Source organism: Odontesthes bonariensis, chromosome 16, assembly GCF_027942865.1.
Source record: "Odontesthes bonariensis isolate fOdoBon6 chromosome 16, fOdoBon6.hap1, whole genome shotgun sequence".
Classification (NCBI taxonomy): domain Eukaryota; kingdom Metazoa; phylum Chordata; class Actinopteri; order Atheriniformes; family Atherinopsidae; genus Odontesthes; species Odontesthes bonariensis.
The window spans coordinates 37,276,539-37,298,836 of record NC_134521.1 but is presented as its reverse complement, the minus strand read 5'-3'; the positions used below and the strand labels follow the sequence as shown (position 1 = coordinate 37,298,836).

Genomic DNA, 22,298 nt, shown 5'->3' with positions numbered 1-22,298 from the left:
TCTTTCTTCTTCTCCAGGCAGCAGGCCGAGGTTGTAACACATGTAATCTGGGTTTAGTTTCATCTTTCTACAGTTTACAACTGGTAAAAACACCTTTTGGTAAAAACAAATGCACTGATCCAGATGTACAGTATAATAATGTAAACCTTAAAAGGGTGATGGAAGGTCTTTGCCTTCCAGAGGCATGCAGGGATGTGTGGATGGCACAGATATTAGAGCTCTGTTAGGATAAAATCAGCTATGCTGGTTTCAAACGGGCCACGGTGTTCACAGACAGAAGTAGAAACATGGTCCACGTTGATGTGCTGAGAATATCAAAGACAAACATGTAGCAGACATCATATATACGGGGTTTCTACGGAGATATGAGGCAGCCTGAAGGGACTCAACCTGGACTGGACGTGTGCAGCCATCCACAGAGACTGACTCTACCTCAGATGGTGGGAGAGGAGGCGGTGACCACCTGACCTTGGATTTGCATATTTATGAAAATGCCCTCTTCTGCGCTTCGGTTTGATTCATAGCTGGTTGAAACTATAAAAATGGTTATTACAGTAGAAATTAGAAAGTCAAGAGACGATATGCTGATATTTAAACCGAGGCTTTGCCTCCACAGGGAAAAGTAACAGGAGTCCCTGTTTCTTATAGACATGGAAACCAAAACGACATGCACACTGATTTACAGCATTGTACATTTTTATGGTGATTTTAGAAAGCGGTTTTCTTTTAAAAGAAAGCCCTCCATCCTCTTTCCATGTTCATGTTTTAACAAAGCCTGCTCATGGCCGTCTCAGGGAGCACCGTATGACTCACTTCTGCTCAGGGAATATGTCACAGTCAGCAGCGATGAACAGAAACAGCTACATTTACAGAGGGCTGGGCGGTTTGGTTGAAATGAGAATATTTATAAGATATATATATTGATTTCACACAATTATCACATAGAAGTTCATTCAAACAGTACTTGTTGTCATATTTTCATTTTACTTGCTACTCAATAATCATTTGCTAAGAATCCAACAGACTTTTGGACAGCCTCTTCAACCGCCCTGCCCCACGCTATTATCGCCCTGCCCCACACTATTCTCGCCCCGCCCTGCCCCACGCTATTATCGCCCTGGCCCACGCTATTATCGCCCTGCCCCACACAATTCTCGCCCCGCCCTGCCCCACGCTATTATCGCCCTGCCCCACGCTATTATCGCCCTGCCCCACACTATTATCGCCCTGCCCCACACACTATTATCGCCATGCCCCACAAACTATTATCGCCCTGCCCCACACTATTATCGCCCTGCCCCACACTATTATCGCCCCACCCTGCCCCACACTATTATTGCCCTGCCCCGCACTATTATCGCCCTGCCCCACACTATTATCGCCCCGCCCTGCCCCACACTATTATTGCCCTGCCCCACACTATTATCGCCCTGCCCAACACTATTATCGCCCTGCCCCACACTATTATCGCCCTGCCCTGCCCCACACTATTATTGCCCTGCCCTGCCCCACACTATTATCGCCCCGCCCTGCCCCACACTATTATCGCCCTGCCCTACACTATTATCGCCCCGCCCCACACCCACCTTCCATCTGTGGGGTCCCACCCTCAGTAAGGGGCTTCATCTCAGAAGACGAGCTGAGCGGTGACCTCCCACAGTCTTTCCCCAGCCTCTCAGCCTTGGAAGCCTTATGAGAGGCACTGCTTTCAGGTCTGACCCGCGGTGACCTTCAGCGGGTACCACAGGTACCACAGGTACTGTGGCCCGTATTTACCTGACTGTAAATGACTCATGGTGAGCGTGGCTGCCTGAACTCCTCCACCTCCACACCTAACATGCCTCTAAGCCCTACCGAACACGTCTGCGCCACACAACACTCGCTGGAGCTTTAACTGGACGATGAGTGCAGAAAGTGAACAAGATTAGGCCCAAATGTGTCGTTTTAAAGTATTCCATCCAATCCAGTTGGGTTGTGGAGAAAAACAAAAGGTCTTGGGTTTAGCATTAAAAGCAGTGAGTGATGACGACACACATGAAGGCTCAGATTCAGTGGCGCTCGTACGTCTCTGCAGTTCTCTGACCACCAGAGAGCAGCCTTTTCCTCTGCTGCAGATCCCTGATATATCTCACTAGTTTCTATCTTTTTCATACATTCTCTTGTTGAGAGGAGTAATATATCACACACACTAAGTAGTACAATATATACAGCGACATCTATGGGGAACTGGAGTAAATGACAGTGTATATCCTGGCATGCTGCTGTGCAGTTAGTTCCACAGTTGGGCAGTATTACAGTGAAACTCTGAAGCCTCTCCTTTCTGCAGAGAACTAAAAAAAGGACTGATCCCAGTCTGGTCATCTTTTACACCCCACACCATGTGAAGGGTTGAGTTGTGCTTCCTGTAAATACACATAAAGACAGACTGACACTGATGCATGGCTACACGACAAGTGAAGAACTGACATTGCATTTAGATGTTGTGGCCAATATTCAGGGCTCACATTGGCTCAGCTCACACTGAATGCAGCTTCTGGAGGGTAAATATGCAGTTAATCCGCGATAATCAATATTTGTTTTCGAAAACTAGGAATGGCTCAAAGCACCTGATTCTTTAGGTAATTATAAAATCAAGTTTAAAGGGTGGTTTTGGTCTGAAAAACAGCTAAATCAAACCCTCTCTTTACTGCCAGGACTTGTATAAAACCATAGTTGTTTCACAGCTCAGGTTCCTTATGAGCAGGAAGTGCAGTAACTCTACATGGTGACATCTTCACTGCACAGCAAACACACCTCCCCACATCTGGCCCCCACTGTCCGTCTGATAAGGTAAAGAAAAAGTGCTGGGGTTGTGGCTGGGTGTGAGGTCATGGCTGCTCGGTCCACTCCCCATGCTCACAGTGCAGTAGGTTTACTCCATGCCGTTCCGCAGCATCTGGTTGGCTGCGATAAGCATCACACTGATGATGAAAGCCATGGCAAAGGCGCAAATCAGGCTTTTCCTGACACACGTCTGCCGATTCTTCTTCTTAGGATGGACTGAGAGGAGAGAAAGAGAGGGGAAATGAGTAATAAGAGTATCATTTCACTAACATAGACTTCTACATGTCATGATTGGAGCTTTAAAGCTTCTGAACCCTTTAGATTGGTCTGTATGTCAGCATAAATAGGACCTGAAATATCAGAAGATTAACCTAAAAGTAGACACAGAACACAGCTGTTGATTTGTATTATTCAGTATTATGGGATTTAAATATGAAAAAAGTTTGTGATACAGTGGAATTAACAGCTAATTAGAAATTAGAATTAAAGTGTTTTCAAACACAACAATCAGCTGTGAGTATGTCCCCTGTTTTATTTTTCAGAGCAGCAAAATGTCTGCCCCTCCGTTTCTGAGAGTGGGTAAAGTGGGCGTAGGATGGATGGATGGATGGATGGATGGATGGATGGATGGATGGATGGATGGACAGACAGACGGATGGATGGATGCATGGATGGATGGATGGATGGATGGACAGACAGACGGATGGATGGATGCATGGATGGACGGACAGACAGACGGACGGACGGACGGACGGACGGACGGACGGATGGATGGATGGACAGACAGACAGACGGATGGATGGATGCATGGATGGACGGATGGATGGACGGATGGATGGATGGATGGATGGACAGACAGACAGACAGACAGACAGATGCATGGATGGACGGACGCATGGATGGATGGATCAAACATCAAAACTATTAAATGTGGTCTGCTGAATATCAGATCTCTCCTTTCGAAGTCTCTGTTAGTGAATGAGTTGATTTGTGATCATCATATTGATATATTTTGTCTTACAGAAACCTGGCTGCAGCAGGAGGATCATGTTAGCATCATGTTAGCATCATGTTAGCATTAATGAAGCAACTCCCTGTGACTGTTTAAATGTTCACGTTCCTGGAACTACAGGCAGAGGAGGAGGAGTGGCAGCTATTTTCAGATCAGGGTTACTCATCAGTCCCAGACCCAAGATTAGTTTGAGCTCTTTTGAATATCTGATTCTCAGTTTTTCCCACGCAAAGTGGAAATCCCAGAAACCTCTTGTGTTTGTTGTTGTGTATCGTCCACCTGGCCCTTATTCTGAGTTCCTGTCTGAATTCTCAGAGTTTTTATCCCAGTTAGTGCTGAGTACAGATAAAGTCATTGTAGTGGGTGACTTTAATATTCATGTAGATGTTGAAAATGACAGCCTGAATATGAACTTTAATTCTATATTGGACTCTATTGGATTTTCTCAGAGTGTACACAGACCGACTCACTGCCTTAATCACACCCTTGATCTTGTGCTGACTTATGGCATTGAGAGTGAACAGTTAACAGTGTTCCCTCATAACTCTGTCTTATCTGACCATTTTCTGATAACCTTTGAGTTTACATTACTTGACTATACAGTTTCTGAGAAGAAATTTACATATAGAAGGTGTCTATCAGAGGATGCTGTAACCAGATTTAAAGAGTTAATTCCATCATCCTTTTCTTCACTGCCATGTGCAGATATGACAGAGGACGACTACATAAACTTTACTCCAGCAGCACTTGACTCTCTTGTTGACAGCACTATAGTTTCAATGCGTACAGCACTGGACAATGTTGCCCCTCTGAAAAGGAAGGTAATCAGTCAGAAGAGGCTGGCTCCTTGGTATAATTCACAGCTGCGTGCTTTAAAGCAGACCGCAAGAAAGCTGGAGAGACAGTGGCGTTCCTCTAATTTAGAAGAGTCTCAGTTAGTCTGGAAAGATAGTTTAACAATGTATAAGAAAGCCCTTCGTAAAGCTAGAACTGCTTATTATTCATCATTGATAGAAGAGAATAAGAATAATCCCAGGTTTCTTTTCAGCACTGTAGCCAGTCTGACTAAGAGTCCGAGCTCTGCTGAGCCAGTTATTCCTTTAACTCTCAGCAGTGATGATTTCATGAGCTTCTTTATTAATAAAATTGTTTCTATCAGAGAGAAGATTGATGGAGTCCTTCCCACTATTATTAGTGATGTATCATCAAGTACAGCAGCTTTAGAAGTATCTTTAGAACCTGATTTGTATTTAGACGGCTTCTGCCCAGTTGATCTCTCTGAACTAACAACAGCAATAGTCTCTTCTAAACCATCAACTTGTGTTTTAGACCCAATCCCAACCAGACTGTTCAAGGAGGTTTTCCCATTAATTGACACTTCCATATTGGATTTGATCAATCTGTCTTTGTTGACAGGATATGTACCTCAGACTTTTAAGGTTGCTGTAATTAAACCTTTACTTAAAAAACCTACTCTTGATTCAGAAGTGTTGGCTCATTATAGACCTATATCCAATCTCCCTTTTATGTCTAAAGTTCTTGAAAAAATAGTTGCAGCTCAGCTTTGTGATCATTTACACAGAAATAATCTGTTTGAAGAGTTTCAGTCAGGATTCAGAGTGCATCATAGCACAGAAACTGCACTGCTGAAAGTTACCAATGATCTCCTCTTAGCCTCTGATAGCGGACTTGTGTCTGTGCTTGTCCTGTTGGATCTCAGTGCTGCATTTGATACGGTCGATCACAGTATCTTATTACACAGACTTGAACATGTTATTGGGATTAAAGGAACTGCATTAGGCTGGTTTAAGTCATATTTATCTGATAGATTTCAGTTTGTTCTTGTAAATGAAGAATCTTCCTCACACACCAGAGTAAGTCATGGAGTTCCCCAGGGTTCTGTGCTTGGACCGATTCTTTTTACTTTATACATGCTTCCATTAGGTAACATTATTAGACAGCATGGCATAAATTTCCATTGCTATGCTGATGATACTCAGCTGTACTTATCTATAAAACCAGATGAACCCAATAGGTTGGTCAGACTACAAGCATGTCTTAAAGACATAAAGACCTGGATGACTCAGAACTGTCTGCTGCTAAATTCAGACAAAACTGAAGTCGTTATCTTTGGACCTGAGCGTTTCAGGGAGAAATTGTCTAGCTATATAGTTACTCTAGATGGTATTTCCTTGGCTTCTAGTTCTACTGTGAGGAACCTTGGAGTTATTTTTGACCAGAACTTATCATTTGACTCGCATATAAAACAGGTTTCTAGGACTGCCTTCTTTCACCTTCGTAATATTGTTAAAATCAGGAACATCCTGTCTCAGAGTGATGCAGAAAAACTAATTCATGCATTTGTTACTTCAAGATTGGACTACTGTAATTCTTTATTATTGGGCTGTCCCACATATTCTCTGAAAAGCCTTCAGTTGATCCAAAATGCTGCAGCCAGAGTTCTGATGAGAACTAACAGGAGAGATCATATTTCTCCAGTTTTAGCTTCTCTTCATTGGCTCCCTGTTAAATTCAGAATAGAATTTAAGATTCTTCTCCTTACATATAAAGCTCTTAATGACCGAGCTCCATCATATCTTAAAGATCTCATTGTAAGATATTTTCCTAACAGAGCACTTCGTTCCCAAACTGCAGGTTTACTTGAGGTTCCCAGAGTTTCTAAAAGTAGAATGGGAGGCAGAGCCTTCAGTTATCAGGCCCCTCTATTGTGGAATAAGCTGCCAGTAAATGTCCGGGAAGCAGACACCCTTTCCACTTTTAAGACCAAGCTTAAAACTTTCCTTTTTGATAAAGCTTATAGTTAGGGATGGCTCAGGTGATCCTGAAACATCCCATAGTTAAGCTGCTATAGGCCTAGACTGCTGGGGGGCCTCATCTGACACACCTTTCCTCACTTTACTCTCTTTATGTATATGTGATATTATTGTGGTCATTAACTCGTGTTTCCCTGTTCCAACAGATATCCTTTGAATGGTGTTACAGTGCCGCCGCCGCTGCGGCCCCCTCCCCCCTCCCCCTCCCCCCCCCCCCCCCCTTTCTGTCTTCTCAAACCCCAGCTGGTCGAGGCGGATGGCCACCCTTCCTGAGTCTGGTTCTGCCAGAGGTTTCTTCCTGTTAAAAGGGAGTCGTTTCTCTCCACAGTCGCCTCAGGCACGCTCAGGCCGGGAGATTGGACCGAAAAACAAAAAGTTTTCAGTGCAATCTGTTGGTTTTCTTAGCTAGGAAATTGTTTTTGAATTGGCTCTATATGAACGAATTGGATTATTTTATGAATTATGATTATTATTAATTAATTGAATTCCAATTGGCTTGAATTGGACTTACTATATAAGTGCCTTGAGATGACATTTGTTGTATTTGGCGCTATATAAATAAAAATGAATTGAAAATGAATTGAATTGAATCTCCTCTTAGCCTCTGATAGCGGACTTGTGTCTGTGCTTGTCCTGTTGGATCTCAGTGCTGCATTTGATACGGTCGATCACAGTATCTTATTACACAGACTTGAACATGTTGTTGGGATTAAAGGAACTGCATTAGGCTGGTTTAAGTCATATTTATCTGATAGATTTCAGTTTGTTCTTGTAAATGAAGAATCTTCCTCACACACCAGAGTAAGTCATGGAGTTCCTCAGGGTTCTGTGCTTAGACCGATTCTTTTCACTTTATACATGCTTCCATTAGGTAACATTATTAGACAGCATGGCATAAATTTCCATTGCTATGCTGATGATACTCAGCTGTACTTATCTATGAAACCAGATGAACCCAATAGGTTGGTCAGACTACAAGCATGTCTTAAAGACATAAAGACCTGGATGACTCAGAACTGTCTGCTTCTAAATTCAGACAAAACTGAAGTCGTTATCTTTGGACCTGAGCGTTTCAGGGAGAAATTGTCTAGCTATATAGTTACTCTAGATGGTATTTCCTTGGCTTCTAGTTCTACAGTGAGGAACCTTGGAGTTATTTTTGACCAGAACTTATCATTTGACTCGCATATAAAACAGGTTTCTAGGACTGCCTTCTTTCACCTTCGTAATATTGTTAAAATCAGGAACATCCTGTCTCAGAGTGATGCAGAAAAACTAGTCCATGCATTTGTTACTTCAAGATTGGACTACTGTAATTCTTTATTATTGGGCTGTCCCACATATTCTCTGAAAAGCCTCCAGCTGATCCAAAATGCTGCAGCCAGAGTTTTGATGAGAACTAACAGGAGAGATCATATTTCTCCAGTTTTAGCTTCTCTTCATTGGCTCCCTGTTAAATTCAGAATAGAATTTAAGATTCTTCTCCTTACATATAAAGCTCTTAATGACCGAGCTCCATCATATCTGAAAGATCTCATTATAAGATATTTTCCTAACAGAGCACTTCATTCCCAAACTGCAGGTTTACTTGAGGTTCCCAGAGTTTCTAAAAGTAGAATGGGAGGCAGAGCCTTCAGTTATCAGGCCCCTCTCTTGTGGAATAAGCTGCCAGTAAATGTCCGGGAAGCAGACACCCTTTCCACTTTTAAGACCAGGCTTAAAACTTTCCTTTTTTATAAAGCTTATAGTTAGGTCTGTTGAATCTGATAGTGTGTCTTGTTCTGCCTCCACCTCTGGCACCCTCTATACTTTCATTACCCCCTACCCGAACCAGGGTTTGAATCCCATTCCCGCTTATCTAACCTCTTTTATTTCTCCCCCTACCCGAACCAGGGTTTGAATCCCCACCCCGCTGTGACTGGTGTGCAGTTGGTGAGAGGCTGAGGTAGCTTGTGGCTGTAAAAAGATGGTTGTTGTGGTGTGAGGAGCAGATCTATATAGGGAGTATAGGGAATTACTCACTGAGTCTGGTCCTTTATTTATTTATTTATTTATTTTTTCGTTAGCACAAGTTTCTTGTGTTTACCTTGAATAGAGATGGCTCAGGTAATCCTGAAACATCCCATAGTTAAGCTGCTATAGGCCTAGACTGCTGGGGGGCCTCATCTGTCACACCTTTCCTCACTTTACTCTCTTTATGTATATGTGATATTAGTGTGGTCATTAACTCGTGTTTCCCTGTTCCAACAGATATCCTTTGAATGGTGTTACAGTGCCACCGCCACTGCGGCCCCCTCCCCCCTCCCCCCTCCCCCCTCCCCCCTTTCTGTCTTCTCAAACCCCAGCTGGTCGAGGCGGATGGCCACCCTTCCTGAGTCTGGTTCTGCCAGAGGTTTCTTCCTGTTAAAAGGGAGTCGTTTCTCTCCACAGTCGCCTCAGGCACGCCGCTCAGGCCGGGAGATTGGACCGAAAAACAAAAAGTTTTCAGTGCAATCTGTTGGTTTTCTTAGCTAGGAAATTGTTTTTGAATTGGCTCTATATGAACGAATTGGATTATTTTATGAATTATGATTATTATTAATTAATTGAATTCCAATTGGCTTGAATTGGACTTACTATCTAAGTGCCTTGAGATGACATTTGTTGTATTTGGCGCTATATAAATAAAAATGAATTGAATTGAATTGAATGGATGGATGGATGGATGGATGGATGGATGGACGGACAGACGGACGGATGGATGGATGGATGGATGGATGGACAGACAGACGGACGGATGGATGGATGGATGGATGGATGGATGGATGGACGGACAGACGGACGGATGGATGGATGGATGGATGGATGGATGGATGGACGGACAGACAGACGGATGGATGGATGGATGGATGGATGGATGGATGGACAGACAGACAGACAGACGGACGGATGGATGGATGCATGGATGGACGGATGGATGGATGGATGGATGGATGGACAGACAGACGGACGGATGGATGGATGGATGGATGGATGGATGGATGGACAGACAGACGGATGGATGGATGGATGGATGGATGGATGGATGGATGGACAGACAGACAGACAGACGGACGGACGGATGGATGGATGGATGGATGGATGGATGGATGGATGGACAGACAGACAGACAGACAGACAGACAGATGGATGGATGGATGGACGGACAGACAGACAGACGGATGGATGGATGGATGGATGGATGGATGGACGGACGGACAGACAGACGGACGGATGGATGGATGGATGGATGGACGGACAGACGGACAGACAGACAGACGGATGGATGGATGGATGGATGGATGGACAGACAGACGGACGGACGGATGGATGGATGGATGGATGGATGGACGGACAGACGGACGGATGGATGGATGGATGGATGGATGGATGGATGGATGGATGGACAGACAGACAGACAGACGGACGGACGGACGGATGGATGGATGGATGGATGGATGGATGGACAGACAGACAGACGGATGGATGGACGGATGGATGGATGGATGGACGGACAGACAGACAGACAGACAGACAGACAGATGTTATTCCTGCTCCTCTCTCCAGCTGCTGGAACGTCCTGCCCGCAGTACAGACCTTCCACTAATTAAAAACCTTTGGCGAGTCTTCAGAGCAAAATACAACAAAGAAAACCCGAGAATGTTGAGCAGCTCCAATCCCTCATCAGCCGGGACAACATTGCTCTCTCCTCAGCCCCCAGATGTTTACAGATGTGGGTACAGGAAGAGCGGATGCTGCACAGTGGTGAACTTGGCCCCATCCCAACACTTTTCAGACACGTTGATGACATCAGAATGAAGATGAAATAGTGAAACGTCTCAACATTTGATGTGCTCTGTGTTCTGTTGTAGATAATTACTGGTTGAAATCATTCTGCTTTTATTCACATCTTACACAGCATCCAGATGTTTCTGGGGTTGTAACAGGTTCATTTCCCATGATAAGAGTTCACGGGTGATATATTTGAGTCAGTTATTCAATGTGGTTTGAAAAACCTGCTGATTTTAGATTATATTCATGTAGAAATATCGAAAGTTCTCTGCGGTTAATGAATCTTTGAGCGGCTCCACCACAGAGCTCACTGAGGAGTGCAGCCCAAACAGGCTCTGCCGCTGTCACACCTCATGCTAATGTGAGTAAAAACCTGTTATAATGATGCTCTGCAGAACATCAGGCCTCTCCTCTAAATTCAGGTTCTCACGGGACACAAATGTCCTCCGACTGAAACAAATATATGTGAAAGATTTCCAGCTGCCTTGTTTCGCAGCTTATTTCTGTGACCCAGATTTGGAAGCGGAAGTGTCTGGTATTTAAAAAGATGAATGGGCTCAGAGTGGCTACGAGCTCTGCTGCAGCAGAAACAAAGACAGGTTGGAACTTTGGCTCTGCTGCCAGTCTGTTGGGGCTCTGTCCCGCCCATGGACTTATGTTTTTAATATCATGTTTTGTGTTCAGTTCATGTCTTGGTTTTGAGTTTTTAGTTTTGCCATTGTTTTTCCCCTCACTTCCCTCACTCAGGTAATTAGTTCATTCCCCTCACCTGTCTGTCTCCAGCTGCACTCACTCTCCAATCACTCCCAGCCCTCTATTTAGTCTCTTGTCTCCCCTGTCTGTTTGTTGGTTCTTTGTTAGTGATTCATTACCTGTCTGTTGTCCCAACCTGACCGCCTTGTTATCCGTTGTACCCTTGTTCCTCATTTTAAGCTAAGTATTTAATTATTCCATGCCATGAAAATCTTTTGTTTGTTTTTTCCCAGTTATGTTTTTGAATCCAGCTCAGCCGCGCTTTTAGTTTGAACTTTGTTATTTTTGTTTTTGTGAGATTAAATTCAGTTATCTTTGAAAATCTGTGTCCTACCTTCCCCACCTTCACCCTCAATCCCAAAACCTGACAGCTGAGAGGACGTCCTGCCCCACAGACAGCTTCATGCTGATGGGACGAGGCAGACGAGCAGAGGCAGACCTGTTCTGTTGGGGCTGAGAGGACGTCCTGCCCCACAGACAGCTTCTTGGTGACGAGCAGAGGCAGACCTGTTCTCCAACCTGAGTCGCAGCCTAAAGTTTCCTCTCTGTCACTTCTTGTCCCAGGCTGTTAGAATCCCGCTCTGCGTCAATAAATCAGACTGGAGCTCTGACTGGTGGATCTGAGAGGAACTGGGAATAGAAGTGAGGTCCCAGTTGACAGGCAGAGGTTGGGAAGAAGCCGGCATAATGAAAGGAAGCTGAGGATGTGTGAGACAGACAGCTGCTGTCTGTCAGGATGGCTGTGTTCCTATTCATCTGCTTTTTTTAATCCTCCCCCTGCAACCATCTTTTATTTCACTGTTTTAATCTCTTCACTTGCCCCTACCCTCCCTGACTCCATGGTATGCACCACCCTAAACACCAAAAACTTTGTGTCTCGCCAGCAGTTCCCTGATCCCTTCTTTAGCCTCTTATCTCCTCCTTTACGCTCCCTTCTCCTCCATTTCCCACCTGCACACTCTTTATAGGTCTCACTGAGCCTGTGGGCCGGTACCCAGTGGATTCATTAAGACTTTCACAAGTTTTCATTTGATCTGTCTTTACCATTCTCCCAGTCTGTCCTGAAGGACGTTTCACAGCAGCCAACATGGGGTCAGGATTCTGCTTTTGTTTCTATATTCTTCCAAACGCAACACAACTTTATCCAGGGACTTAAAAAACATCCTCCACATCTTGCTGGCACAGTCAGGTGTTGGCTAACCCTCAGCCTCATTCCTGGCTGTGGGATTGGGGATTTGTATTATCTATTCGACACCTGGGCCTCTTCACATCTGGGCTAAAAACCTGCTTATTTAGGATGGCTTTTAATACCCAGTAGTATGATGACACTTTTATCTTATTTGATTTTGTTGTATTTTGTTGCTTTCACTGTTCTTTCATTGTTTTTATTTGTTTTTACTTCTTCTTCTCTTTATTTCTTACCTGCTGTACTTTGGTACACCATAAGGATTGTCTAAAGGGCTGTAGAAATAAAGTACATTTACATTCCAGATAAAACCTCTACGGTGGTTCAGAAGTACTCCTAACTGACTCAGTCAGCTCTGTCTTCTCTAATGTGAAAATAATTCAGGAAACATCTCTGCTTAACAGTCGCTTTCTTCTTCTGCACTTTGCAGGATCGGTTGCGTTGACCAGGAGTCACATCAGCTGAGTATAACCAACAAATCCTCACATTTCTGATTCAGATGACACTATTTTATCTTACAATATTTTCTTTTCTTTGCATGTGGTGTTCATCTTTTATCGATGTGAGATTGTGTCTCTTATGTTTCCTCACTGAACTCTGATCGTCTCCAGGGATTCCTCAGAGATCTGGAAGCAGGTCAGTCTCTTGCTGTTTCCTGTATTCGTGCAAATTGTTCCTTAGCTTTTAGCTCCAGTACCACGCAGATGTGTGAGCAGTATTGATTTCCCCATCAAGCCCTCTGCAAAAGATCAGAAAGCTTTCTGTTCTGTTTTTTGTGTTCACCTTGATAACCACAGCCTGTGCTGCTGTAAATAAAGCAGCATATCAGCACAGTCCTCCCATTAAGATCCTTTTGTAAGATGACAGCAAAGTTTCCTCACCTCCCTCGTACTCAGGACAGTTCCCTGAGGTTTCATTGAGGCTCTCCTCCTCGGTGATGATGATGTTCTCTATGTCCTTCATTGTCAGGTGGTCCCGGAAAGCGTGGAACAGCACCTGCTTGAGCTCATCCAGAGACAGCTGCTGCATGTCGAACTGCAGGGGCACAGGAATCAGCTTTATCAGGGGAGAGACACAGGAATCAGCTTTATCAGGGCAGAGACACGGGAATCAGCTTTATCAGGGCAGAGACACGGGAATCAGCTTTATCAGGGGAGAGACACGGGAATCAGCTTTATCAGGGCAGAGACACGGGAATCAGCTTTATCAGGGCAGAGACATGGGAATCAGCTTTATCAGGGCAGAGACACGGGAATCAGCTTTATCAGGGCAGAGACACGGGAATCAGCTTTATCAGGGCAGAGAAACGGGAATCAGCTTTATCAGGGCAGAGACATGGGAATCAGCTTTATCAGGGCAGAGACATGGGAATCAGCTTTATCAGGGCAGAGACATGGGAATCAGCTTTATCAGGGGAGAGACACATAGAACACAAGAGTTTGAAATGATGCCATGAGGCCGTATGTTGGCTCATGCACAGTCTTACATGTGTATGCTCTTTGTAATGTGAAGCAGCGCTGATGCTATTTCTGGGAGTCTGAATCATGCCATCCTGACTGTACTGTATGTAATTGTGTGCATTGATATAGGTGGATTAATGTATGCCGGCCCAATGCAATTAAAACGCTGGTACATTTCCATGCCTGTGGGTGGGTGGTGTACATGTTGGTGTATAAAATGGTTCAGGAGGCTGCCACCAGTCTCCATCTTATTCCCTTTATGACCTTCCAAAGAAGTCCACATCCTCCCGAACCTCACAGCAGATCCTCCACTAAGTCCACACATACGTATGCACGCAACATCCTCCTAACCCGCCCGCATGTCGACATTATTTACATGCCTGACGTCCTCAAACACAATCAGTCGCTTGGTTTAGCACAGCAGATGGACACAGTGAAGCAGGCGTGGCAAAGAGGGAGAGAAGGGGTTGGTGGGGGGGGGGGGGGGGGAGAGTGTGATGAGGCTCAAGGAGAGGCAGATGAATGAAGTAGTGGGAGACAGATGGAGTAAACTGTGGTGGTAGAGCTGTACACCAGAGAAGATGCTCATTTCATCATCCTGCTCACACTTTGCATACTGTTGAAATAAACTGAACTATGAAATTTGACCTGACAAGACATCAAATCTTCTAGTTTCAGAAACTCCACAAATATCTGAAAACTAAAGAGACCAAAGTCAGAACAAGCACGTGCGTCCTGTTTCAAGCACTGCATTTAAGAGCTGTTCCCACTGTGTTCTGCTCACTGTTCATCAATCAGCTTTTTGTCGCTTTGGTTCCAGACTTACGAGCTGGTGATGGTAGAATGTGTTCTTAGGGTGGTTAAAGACCAAAGTGCCCGATCCAACACCTGGTGCCAGAAATAAGCTGCGTGGAATTAAGACATTTCATCTCACTTAGACTGCAGTTGTTTCTATGATGGGACTCAATGTTTAAATGTTTAGTTGATCTGCAGTATCATACCTGTCCATTAAATCACAGACACCAGATGGTTTTCACTTCAGACTCAAACTGGGGGAAACATCTAAATTCCCCCGACCAAAGGGAGAAGAAGATGGCAGAAGCAGGCTGTTTTCTGTCCTCATAGAAAGTTTCACATTCAGCTGTAGCTTCATATTTAGCAGAGGGGCATGAGAGGAGCATCCAACTTCTAACTGAAGCGTCATCAGTGTCATCAGCGGACAATTACCGAGATATTAATACATTTATTAAAGAGAGGGATATTATATTCACACGTGTTGACAGAGTGAGGCACATTTTATGTAACTGAGCGAGATCCTCTCTACACATGTCTATTGATTTCCCATTCATTTCCATAATTACGGAAACATACATTTGGATGAATCCTCCCACATACCACACACAGGCTTTAAAGCAGAAACAAACCCTGGGAATGTGAAGAACAAACCTGGGATGCCATACCAGAGAAGAATGATGGGATAAACCCCCTGCTTCCTGCTGTAGTCTCTTCTTCTCTCTTTCTCATAACCAGAAGCTCGACACCAAGCTTTCAGCCTAAAACGCCATTTAAACACATGGAGCCCCTAAAAAAGCATCGGACCCCCACGAGTACAGTGGGCTCCAAGCAGATGCTTTGACTACGGTATGTAAGAGAATAACTCAGAAGATCATATTTATTCCCAGCACACAGCAACCATCAGACTGAAAGAGAAGACAAAGACTGAGCAAACTGAGTCCAGCCGGCGTATAAAGTGTAAACCCTCAGCCAGAGTTCAGCAGCGACCTGAAGAGAGTGCTAAGCCACCTCCAACTCTGGGACGTTGAGCCTGTCACTTTATATCTGATAGATGGATTAATACCAGCAGCTTGATCTCACATGATGAATGATCATATTTTAGGGTTATGGTCTGTTCTCATATTGGCTCCTCTGTGTGACCAAACCTGGCAGTTACTCCACGTCTTCATGGATTATGTAACCCTTTATTGGTTTTTCTGGGTGCCACTGCTTCATAACGGCCCATCCTGGAGGAGGAACCACTCCTCAGATGTTCTCCTTCACTTTTCCTTCTCGTTCTCTAAGGTGAAGTGCTGCATGAGACAGCTGTGCTCTGCAGAGACTGTGAAGCCCCATCAGGCAAATATGTGATAATGACTCGTATAAAAAAAAAAGAAGGACTTGACTGGACTTGTCTTCTGGCTCAGATATGACATCACATCTACACTCAAAGACACAGGAGCTCAGACAAAGTGTTGAAAACAACGAACTGTAGTGACCTTTGGCAGAAAGGATGGAGTCACCCGTCTGGGAGGATATTTACTCAGAAAACTCTGAGAAAACTCCTTCATTCAACAGCTGGACCTCATGGCTTTGGAAAACACAACAATAAGATTTCTTTCTCTAAAACGAATACCTGCACCAGTTTAAATGTGCCGAAGAATCTGCAGTTAAAGGGAGCTCGCAGGGCTTAATGAGCTGTTGCAGCCGGGGGATTGACAGGACATGGCCCCAACAAGAGAGCTGTCACTGCAGACAGAGGAAAGGATGATAAAACTACCTCAACTCAAAATCTGACACAAGATGTCAGCTTTGATACAGATCAACCGAGCAGGTGTCAAAGTGTCAGCAAAGAAGACTCAGAGCAACATATCTTAACTTTGGGCATACACAAAAACAGCTATGTTTACAAGGAAAAATAATTAGCCTGTAAATAAAATCCTCCTGATTGTGGATTCAAACGTTTTTAAAGGGGCATCAGATAAAGAGATCAGAGAAGCTTCATAGAACTGATCAAAATGAGACTTTTTCAACATATAAAAAGTGGGACTGCCAACTAATCTTGGGAAAATATGCCAAAAGAAAAGGAAATTCACTTGTTTTCTCAACTTCATTGATTAAATTCCGTGCATTTAGTTATAAAAGGGAAGCATGAGGGAAACACATCAACATTTTAGGATTTTTGCTGCTTCTTTTAGCACACATAGCTGTTTCTGCTGTTGAGTAACAGGGAGAGGATTGAAGTGAATCTTTTCAGCTCAGTTCAGCAGCAGCCTGTGTTTAAAGGTCTGAGGCAGAGACTGCTGGGAGACAGATGTGTCCATCAAACACCAGTTTTCTTTAGCTGCCATTAACCCCTCTTACTGGCAGCAGGAACATTTTTCAACCTGAGAGAAATAATCAAATCAAGTGTACGTGTATCCTTTTGATCAAACTGTCAGAAGGGCTCCACCATCCCCTTGATCTGATGAAAAATGGTACAATTTCAATGAAACATATAAACGAACGCCTGGGAAAAATTAAATAATTATAGACGATATGGGGTTGGTGTCAGGTAAAGGACCAGCATAGATGGCATGGATCTCTTCCAAAGATTGTTTGTACTTTTCTTCGGGAAAGAAGAAAACTCAATGACGTGCAGCAAATAGTCTGAATCTCAATGTGACTAAAGATTGACAGAAATGGTAGAAAACCAGGCTCAGTCCTGATGAGCTGCTCTGTCGACTGCTGAAAGCAGGAGCCTGACTGATGGAGAATGTTGTTTTTCCTCAGAGAGCTCCATGCCTCACATGATAAAAGCCAGCAGAGCTACATCAGTTGTATTAATTCATTCACGTACTGCATGCTGTTATGTCTGAGCTGGGAAGGTTTTCCCCTCTTTTTTGTTTTTTACTGAATAAATGGCCAAATTCTTTTGGCAGGGATTGTACTGGATGAGCGATAAAACATGGAGCCATAAAGCCTTTTTTTTCTGGTGGACCTGGAAAATATAATTATCTGTAAGTGAGCATCATAGGGGGTCCCTGAAACCATCTGTCTAATATCATGTAGGTCTGCCTCGGTCTGCCAAAACCGCTCTGACTCGTCAGGGCATGGACTGAAGGGACATCTGTCATCTGATAATGTGTCCTGCACCGGCACATCATCAGGGGCTCCGGGTGGGGCGCTGGGGGGGGGGGGGGGGGGGGGGGTTTCTGTGGAGCTGGTTAGGCCTTGCCCATCTAATGGATGTCCAATCCAATTGGGATCTGGGGAGTTTCAAAGCTGGGCTCTTGCTGTGGTCCGCATATTCCCCATGTCAAAGAATGAATGAGCTTTTTTTAGGAGATGCTTGATAATTCGTAGACCTGGTCAAACAAAAATATCCCACAACCTTATGTGACGCTCCAGGGAACATAAGCAAGGCGTTCCGCTGTCATTCTTTCCATCGCTGCCTGGGCCAAGTATGCATGCAGCGAAACGAGCAAAATGTCTTTGAACTGCAGCCGCAGAACAGACAACATGACAGCTGAGGGCAGGAGAATGTACAACGTTCCTGTGTGTGCTCTGAGAGGAGAGCAGCTTCCTGTCACTAACAAGCAGCAGCTTCCTGTTACTAACCAGCAGCAGCTTCCTGTCACTAACCTGTTACTAACAAGCAGCAGCTTCCTGTCACTAACCTATCACTAACCAACAGCAGCTTCCTGTCACTAACCTGTTACTAACAAGCAGCAGCTTCCTGTCGCTAACCTGTCACTAACCAACAGCAGCTTCCTATCACTAACCTGTTACTAACCAGCAGCATCTTCCTGTTACTAACCTGTCACTAACCTGTCACTAACCAGCAGCAGCTTCCAGTCACTAACCGGTTACTAACTAGCAGCAGCTTCCTGTTACTAACCTGTTACTAACCAGCAGCAGCTTCCTGTTACTAACCAGCAGCAGCTTCCTGTCACTAACCAGCAGCAGCTTCCTGTTACTAACCAGCAGCAGCTTCCTGTCACTAACCAGGAGCAGCTTCCTGTTACTAACCAGCAGCAGCTTCCTGTCCGTAAACAGCAGCAGCTTCCTGTTACTAACCAGCAGCTTCCTGTTACTAACCAGCAGCAGCTTCCTGCCACTAACCAGCAGCAGCTTCCTGCAACTAACCAGCAGCAGCTTCCTGCCACTAACCAGCAGCAGCTTCCTGTCACTAACCAGCAGCAGCTTCCTGTTACTAACCAGCAGCAGCTTCCTGTCACTAAACAGCAGCTTCCTGTCACTAACCAGCAGCAGCTTACTGTCACTAACCAGCAGCTTCCCATCACTAACCAGCAGCAGCTTCCTGCTACTAACCAGCAGCATCTTCCTGTCACTAACCAGCAGCAGCTTCCTGTTACTAACCAGCAGCAGCTTCCTGTTACTAACCAGCAGCAGCTTCCTGTTACTAACCAGCAGCAGCTTCCTGTCACTAACCAGCAGCAGCTTCCTGTCACTAACCTGTCACTAACAAGCAGCAGCTTCCTGTCACTAACCTGTCACTAACTAGCAGCAGCTTTCTGTCACTAGCCTGTTACTAACCAGCAGCATCTTCCTGTTACTAACCTGTTACTAACCTGTCACTAACCAGCAGCAGCTTCCAGTCACTAACCTGTCACTAACCAGCAGCAGCTTCCTGTTACTAACCTGTTACTAACCAGCAGCAGCTTCCTGTTACTAACCTGTTACTAACCAACAGCAGCTTCCTGTCACTAACCTGTTACTAACAAGCAGCAGCTTCCTGTCACTAACCTGTCACTAACCAACAGCAGCTTACTATCACTAACCTGTCACTAACCAGCAGCAAATTCCTGTCACTAGCCTGTTACTAACCAGCAGCATCTTCCTGTTACTAACCTGTTACTAACCTGTCACTAACCAGCAGCAGCTTCCTGTCCGTAACCAGCAGCAGCTTCCTGTTACTAACCAGCAGCTTCCTGTTACTAACCAGCAGCAGCTTCCTGTCACTAACCAGCAGCAGCTTCCTGTTACTAACCAGCAGCAGCTTCCTGTCACTAAACAGCAGCTTCCTGTCACTAACCAGCAGCAGCTTACTGTCACTAACCAGCAGCTTCCCGTCACTAACCAGCAGCAGCTTCCTGTTACTAACCAGCAGCATCTTCCTGTCACTAACAAGCAGCAGCTTCCTGTTACTAACCAGCAGCAGCTTCCTGTTACTAACCAGCAGCAGCTTCCTGTCACTAACCAGCAGCAGCTTCCTGTTACTAACCAGCAGCAGCTTCTTGTCACTAACCAGCAGCAGCTTCCTGTCACTAACCTGTCACTAACAAGCAGCAGCTTCCTGTCACTAACCTGTCACTAACCAGCAGCACTTTTCTGTCACTAGCCTGTTACTAACCAGCAGCATCTTCCTGTTACTAACCTGTTACTAACCTGTCACTAACCAGCAGCAGCTTCCAGTCACTAACCTGTCACTAACCAGCAGCAGCTTCCAGTCACTAACCTGTCACTAACCAGCAGCAGCTTCCTGTTACTAACCTGTTACTAACCAGCAGCAGCTTCCTGTTACTAACCTGTTACTAACCAGCAGCAGCTTCCTGTCACTAACCTGTTACTAACAAGCAGCAGCTTCCTGTCACTAACCTGTCACTAACCTACAGCAGCTTACTATCACTAACCTGTCACTAACCAGCAGCAGCTTCCTGTCACTAGCCTGTTACTAACCAGCAGCATCTTCCTGTTACTAACCTGTCACTAACCTGTCACTAACCAGCAGCTTCCAGTCACTAACCAGTTACTAACCAGCAGCAGCTTCCTGTCACTAACCAGCAGCAGCTTCCTGTCACTAACCTGTCACTAACCAGCAGCAGCTTCCTGTCACTAACCTGTCACTAACCAGCAGCAGCTTTCTGTCACTAGCCTGTTACTAACCAGCAGCATCTTCCTGTTACTAACCTGTTACTAACCTGTTACTAACCTGTCACTAACAAGCAGCAGCTTCCTGTTACTAACCAGCTACTAACCAGCAGCAGCTTCCTGTCACTAACCTGTTACTAACAAGCAGCAGCTTCCTGTCACTAACCTGTCACTAACCAACAGCAGCTTCCTATCACTAACCTGTCACTAACCAGCAGCAGCTTCCTGTCAATAACCTGTTACTAGCCAGCAGCAGCTCCCTGTTACTAACCTGTCACTAACCAGCAGCAGCTTTCTGTCACTAACCTGTTACTAACCAGCAGCATCTTCCTGTTACCAACCTGTCACTAACCAGCAGCAGCTTCCTGTCACTAACCTGTAACTAACCAGCAGCAGTTTTCTGTCACTAGCCTGTTACTAACCAGCAGCATCTTCCTGTTACTAACCTGTTACTAACCAGCAGCAGCTTCCAGTCACTAACCGGTTACTAACCAGCAGCAGCTTCCTGTTGCTAACCTGTTACTAACCAGCAGCAGCTTCCTGTCACTAACCTGTGACTAACCAGCAGCAGCTTCCTGTCTCTAACCAGCAGCAGCTTCCTGTTACTAACCTGTCACTAACCAGCAGCAGCTTTCTGTCACTAGCCTGTTACTAACCAGCAGCATCTTCCTGTTACTAACCTGTTACTAACCTGTCACTAACCAGCAGCAGCTTCCTGTTACTAACCAGCTACTAACCAGCAGCAGCTTCCTGTCACTAACCTGTTAAAAACAAGCAGCAGCTTCCTGTCACTAACCTGCCACTAACCAACAGCAGCTTCCTATCACTAACCTGTCACTAACCAGCAGCAGCTTCCTGTCAATAACCTGTCACTAACCAACAGCAGCTTCCTATCACTAACCTGTCACTAACCAGCAGCAGCTTCCTGTCAATAACCTGTTACTAGCCAGCAGCAGCTCCCTGTTACTAACCTGTCACTAACCAGCAGCAGCTTTCTGTCACTAACCTGTTACTAACCAGCAGCATCTTCCTGTTACCAACCTGTCACTAACCAGCAGCAGCTTCCTGTCACTAACCTGTAACTAACCAGCAGCAATTTTCTGTCACTAGCCTGTTACTAACCAGCAGCATCTTCCTGTTACTAACCTGTTACTAACCAGCAGCAGCTTCCAGTCACTAACCGGTTACTAACCAGCAGCAGCTTCCTGTTGCTAACCTGTTACTAACCAGCAGCAGCTTCCTGTCACTAACCTGTGACTAACCAGCAGCAGCTTCCTGTCTCTAACCAGCAGCAGCTTCCTGTTACTAACCTGTCACTAACCAGCAGCAGCTTTCTGTCACTAGCCTGTTACTAACCAGCAGCATCTTCCTGTTACTAACCTGTTACTAACCTGTCACTAACCAGCAGCAGCTTCCTGTTACTAACCAGCTACTAACCAGCAGCAGCTTCCTGTCACTAACCTGTTACTAACAAGCAGCAGCTTCCTGTCACTAACCTGTCACTAACCAACAGCAGCTTCCTATCACTAACCTGTCACTAACCAGCAGCAGCTTCCTGTCAATAACCTGTTACTAGCCAGCAGCAGCTCCCTGTTACTAACCTGTCACTAACCAGCAGCAGCTTTCTTTCACTAACCTGTTACTAACCAGCAGCATCTTCCTGTTACCAACCTGTCACTAACCAGCAGCAGATTCCAGTTACTAACCTGTCACTAACCTATCAATAACAAGCAGCAGCTTCCTGTTACTAACCTGTAACTAACCAGCAGCAG

At 45.1% G+C, this 22,298-nt stretch overlaps 1 protein-coding gene across 2 annotated transcripts in view; it reads right to left on the bottom strand.

Annotated features, from left to right (window-relative positions):
* Positions 1-1,576: 1,576 nt before the first annotated feature.
* Positions 1,577-22,298, bottom strand: part of caln2 (calneuron 2) — a 236,833-nt gene continuing 216,111 nt past the window's right edge. For both annotated transcript variants that reach the window (XM_075487040.1, XM_075487041.1), the window contains exons 5-6: positions 13,300-13,453; positions 1,577-3,039 (exon numbers count right to left, since the gene is read on the bottom strand). In XM_075487040.1, the coding sequence (XP_075343155.1) occupies positions 2,912-3,039; positions 13,300-13,453 (282 nt within the window). In that variant the 3' untranslated portion in view covers positions 1,577-2,911. The remainder of the gene's footprint in view (positions 3,040-13,299; positions 13,454-22,298) is intronic.